The 5567-nt window shown below is 30.1% G+C and overlaps 1 protein-coding gene across 1 annotated transcript; it reads left to right on the top strand.

Moving 5' to 3' along the window:
• Positions 1-3007: 3007 nt before the first annotated feature.
• On the top strand, positions 3008-4615 carry LOC145664824 (uncharacterized). Its single transcript, XM_081731817.1, has one exon. It carries the CDS (start codon positions 3008-3010, stop codon positions 4613-4615), a length of 1608 nt encoding a protein of 535 aa, XP_081587943.1.
• Positions 4616-5567: the final 952 nt, after the last annotated feature.

The raw sequence follows: 5567 nt of genomic DNA, 5'->3' as shown, positions 1-5567 counted from the left end.
CTCGAACGGTTTCGAATAACCGATGACAACTCGATAAATTTTCACTCCCGAAATCCGATAGGTTCTCAGCCTTATCGAGCACTACCTCTGACATAAGTAACAGCCAAATCCAACTGATCAATTTTTTTCTCAACAATTCTTTGAGGCATACTTAGGATTTAAAGAAATTGGTGGCAACTAACTATCATCACAAAATATAGATGCTTCACATGCCTTTTTAGGAAACTTAGTAACACAGATCTATCATACTTTAAATCCTTAAAGAATATGATTACGGAAAAAAAGCAAGGGACTTCGCTCACTCACTGTTATTCAATGGAACAGTCAAAGCGTCTATAATAAAGTGTTCTTCATTCATAAATTAATTACATTTTTAAACCCGGATGTCATACTTTTACAAGGAACTTGGAAAAAAGCCAAATCTTCCGTTATCTATTAAGAATTATAACATAATAATACAAGATAGAGACGACGGATATGGGGGGGGGGGCTTGCTTTTTGCATTATTTAAAATTAATCACATTACCATCAATTCTCTCTATAAACATTCAATATCTATCTTTACTTATACAGGGTGTCAATTTTTTAAAATATTATATTTCTCCATATATTCCAAATGTTGAATTCTGGAAAAACATCTTTTTGAATTATGATTTTGACTATATTATTGGAGATATGAACACACAATGTTTGGAAGCTCTAAAGGAAATACTGCAGGAAATAATTTTCTACAAGCATTATCCCACCTCTCAATATCTTGTTATGAATGATGGTACTCCAATCAGACTAACTAAAACTGGAAAGATTGTACCAGATATAACCATGGTTAAAAATCGTCGTTATATACATACTTATTGGAATGTTTATTTTGATCCAGGAGGAAGTGATCATTATCCAATAATATTCTCTACACATGAAATAAATCTTACAATTTTTAGTAATAAGAATATTACTAATATCTTTACATCAAAATTACAATCGGTTACTTGTAATATAGACTGGAATCTATATTAATTTGTACTTGAACAAACTAATGGACATAACAAACTAATGGTTTAGGAGGTATGAGATATAATAATCTCTTCCATAATATGATAAAAAAAAACGTCTCCGTATTAAAGAAAACTTCATATCAATCTCAACAATGTGCGCTAAATAAGGATAAATCCAAAATCAATTACAAAATCTGGTGGAATATAGATTGTCAAAGAGCTATAAATTCATGTCAAAGATCACTTAAATTATTCTTATAAAACAAATCCAAAGAAAATTTCATATCAGAAACATGAAGCAATAGTATATATTGTAATGCGCCGCTATTCTAGACTTGCACCATAGCGCATTACACGATATGTAAATTGGCAATAAGGATTTTGGTACGCATCTAAAGATATAAACTTTTTAAAATATATAAACTTTTTCGAATCGATAAATAAATAAGTAGAAAAATGGTGTTATAATGGATATTCGTAATAGTGAGTTTTGAAAATAAAAATAATATGCAGCGATAGATCAAAACAGATTCGGGGAGACTTTCTCTCCCTCAATATCAATCACCATGTAAACAATGAGGTAAACAATATTACAAACTTTAAAATAAATTATTCTAAATTTTAAGTATAAATAAAATTCAGTGGCTATTTCGTAACTCTTATACAGTAAAAGTGCTAACCTATGGATATATATGTATAATGATTAATAACCTAAGCTAAACTATGAACATGGAACATCAATTAACAATTTATTTTGGAAATGATCTTCAATTGAATACTGTAGGTATATATGTGCATCTCTTGCTTATAATCGGAATATAAATATGTCAAGGTGGAAGCTTTGGATCTGAAAGAAAGAAAAATATATTTATTAGATTAATCTACGAATGAGAAAAGAAATATATATACATAATGGTAATAATAATAATAATAATATAGATATAAAGTAAAATAAGCAAGAATGAATATGAATGAATAAATAAGTAAATAAATAAAATACAGTAAAATATATAAATATTATAAAAAAAGAAAGAGAGAAAAGAAATGATATACTTACCACCTCATATTGCATTAGATCCGATGGGAAGAGATGTAGATCGTGGTATACCTAAATAAAGAAGAGAGATTCATTAACATTTATATATATAACAATAATCTATATATTCATCGGTTATAATAATGTACTGAATGTAATAATTTGGAAACAGGCAATAAATAAGGAAAATTGTACTTACCTGGTATGTGTACTTAATCTAAATGATACTTACTTTACATATGCAAAATTTAGTTCGTAGATTTCGTTTTTCTGTTTAATCTTGCATAACATATTGCTCTGTTCAACTCATCACTGTGACCTTTAGGAATTTTCCCGCAAGTGGGATGGCGACCGTTGCTATGGGCCAAACTTCAGCTCAGTTCATGCTGGGAAACGTTCAACGTGATCCATTGTAGAAGCGAGCACACAAGTAGAATAACTGAACCAAATTGTGAAAACTATAAAACCTAACAACTGTGTTGTATGTTGTCGTACTGCAAAGAAACTGCATTCAACATAACATCACTAGACGTCTATTTGTAAAATGCATACGACAGCAGAACAGTTTCAGAAAGCTTTGTATAATAACATCTTTATATAAATTACCATACTGTGTAGTCCAGTACGACAAAAGGGCATTACAGTAAAAATGGCGATCCCAGTCTTCAGGATAGGATTGATTACAACGTTGTGAAAAGGAGAATGGTACAAGAACTTGGAGAAGTTTTTAAAATTCTACTGTGGATTACATAAATAAATAAATATTTTATTGTAAAAAAAAATAAATGGTGATAGATAGATAAGAGGGAAGAAGATAAGGCTCTTCCGAATGATAATAATATTAAAGAAGAATAAGATAGATATGGAAGAAGAAAGAAAAATAATAAAAGATGTTGTTGAAGATGAAAAGAAGAGAAAAGAGAAGAAATTGGTAAAAGATAAAATAGAAAATGTAAAAGATAAAGAAAACAGAAGACATATGCGCATAGAAGATGAAAAGAACGAAGGAAGAGAAAAGAAAATAGTGAAAGATGAAACGAAACATGTAACGGATAAGAAGAAATCGAAGAAAAGTAAAAGTGATACAGAAGATATGAAAAAGGAGAGAAAAAACAAAAGTGACAACAAAGAGGAAAGAAAAGACAAAGATAGAAGACGTTATAAACATCATAGTGAGAGTAAAGGTGAATCAAAGGATAAGGAAAATAGAAGTTATAGACATAGAGAAGAAAAGAAAGAGAAGAAAGTTACCAGAAATGATTCTAGGGAACGAAAGAGAAAATCCCATAACAGTGACAAGAGTGATAGCGAGAAGAAAAGTAAGAGAAAAGAAGAGGTCATAATTATGTCTGACGAAGAAATAGTTAAAAGGGAAAAGAAAAGAACTCGCCATCATACAACGGATGAGAGAAAGAAAAAGGAACGAAAATCGAAAACCAATAGTTATTCAGAAAAAGACAAGAGGAAAGATAGTGATATTCAAAAGAAAGGAACCAAGGAGAAGAAAGGGAATAATGATAAAGAAAAAGTAGAAAAGAAGAAATCTAAGGAATTTGAAAATTTATTTGTTAGCCAGTTATCCACCTACTGGTACTCTCAAGTAGCCGAACTTGAAAATGAAATAGTGAATTTTACAGCATATTTGTTTAAAAGAATAGACAATAAATTTTGTCAAATGGAAATCGAAATGAAGGGAAAAGAAATGGAGTGTGGCGAAAACCTGACAGAAAGAGGAAACACAATTAAGGAGAAAAAAGAGAAAGAACTCCTTGATGTAAATGGTGTAGTTAATGCAGATGGAAAAGATAATAAAATAGAAGAAGAAAAAGAATCATCTGAGGCAGATCAGGAAGTTAAAGTCTTGGAAGAAGTAGAGAACGAATACGATGATAAGAAGTCAGGAAAGGAATGTGAATGTAAGGATAACAAAGAACTACAGAAGATAGAAATCATACTTACACAAGGAAGCCAGAAAGAAGAGATAGAGCATCCTATGTCTGGAAATAGGAAAAATACTAGAAGCGAGAGGATACAAGGAAAAATGGATGAACTGTTATCAATCAAAAGAAGGAAGAGGATTTGGAGAAACCGTAGTAATCGGATTCAACTAAAGAAAAGAAGAATGATAAAACTAAGCAGTATCAGACACCTACTAAAGAGAAAGAAAAAGAGGAAGTCTTATAGGAGTAGACATCAATTGAAGAAAAGCCAAAAGAAAAACCCAAGTAGTAGATATTGGTTGAAGAAAGGAAGAATGAAGGAACCTTCAGAGTCTAGACTTGAAAATCAGAAGAAAACGCTGAAATTAAATGTAATTGGACCCAGGAAAAGGTGTAAAAAGAGAAAGAAGAAGTTAGCAAACCTTATCAAGATGAATGTAAAATACTTGAAATGGAAAAAGTCTTCTGAAGTAGCTGAGAAACATAGACGTAGAAAGAAGTTAAAAACTGGTGGAAGACGTAGGAAGAAAAGAAGAAAAAAGACCTGGTACATCCAGAAGGGACAAAGAAAAGGAAAAACTAAAGTACATAAACCAAAACACTGTTTTCAAATACGGAAGCAGCAATTTGTATTTAATACTGGTTAACTTAGTCAAGAATAATCCTCGAGTTTTAAAGATGTGTTATGTTGGACAAGTGCCACTTTTAAGTTGAATTAGTTATTATCGTTATCTATTTATTGAAGTTTCATAATTAGATCTATTATTGTTTATTTTCCAAAAGTATGTTATTCATAAGTATACAACAATGAATGTTAATTAACTTCATACCCATGGAATTAGATGACTTTAAATCGAAATCCAAATGTAATAGTCATATGACAAATGGATGAGTAGAAAGGAATTACAAACACCTAAACATTCTGATGGAGAAAATTATAATTCGGTGAAATAATTTTCATAATTAGTATTGAAAAATTTTATCTATTGACAAAATTTTTCTTTTAGACAAAGGGGAGTCTGTAATGCGCCGCTATTCTAGACTTGCACCATAGCGCATTACACGATATGTAAATTGGCAATAAGGATTTTGGTACGCATCTAAAGATATAAACTTTTTAAAATATATAAACTTTTTCGAATCGATAAATAAATAAGTAGAAAAATGGTGTTATAATGGATATTCGTAATAGTGAGTTTTGAAAATAAAAATAATATGCAGCGATAGATCAAAACAGATTCGGGGAGACTTTCTCTCCCTCAATATCAATCACCATGTAAACAATGAGGTAAACAATATTACAAACTTTAAAATAAATTATTCTAAATTTTAAGTATAAATAAAATTCAGTGGCTATTTCGTAACTCTTATACAGTAAAAGTGCTAACCTATGGATATATATGTATAATGATTAATAACCTAAGCTAAACTATGAACATGGAACATCAATTAACAATTTATTTTGGAAATGATCTTCAATTGAATACTGTAGGTATATATGTGCATCTCTTGCTTATAATCGGAATATAAATATGTCAAGGTGGAAGCTATGGATCTGAAAGAAAGAAAAATATATTTATTAGATTAATCTACGAATGA

Source organism: Thermobia domestica, chromosome 11 (genome assembly GCF_964235325.1).
Source record: "Thermobia domestica chromosome 11, izTheDome1.hap1.1, whole genome shotgun sequence".
NCBI classification, from domain to species: Eukaryota; Metazoa; Arthropoda; class Insecta; order Zygentoma; family Lepismatidae; genus Thermobia; species Thermobia domestica.
The sequence above is the reverse complement of the archived record's forward strand: the minus strand, read 5'-3'. Positions and strand labels throughout refer to the sequence as shown.

Excerpts from the sequence above, each read along its gene's own strand:
- LOC145664824 (XM_081731817.1), top strand. The coding sequence starts at position 3,008 with ATGCGCATAGAAGATGAAAAGAACGAAGGAAGAGAAAAGAAAATAGTG.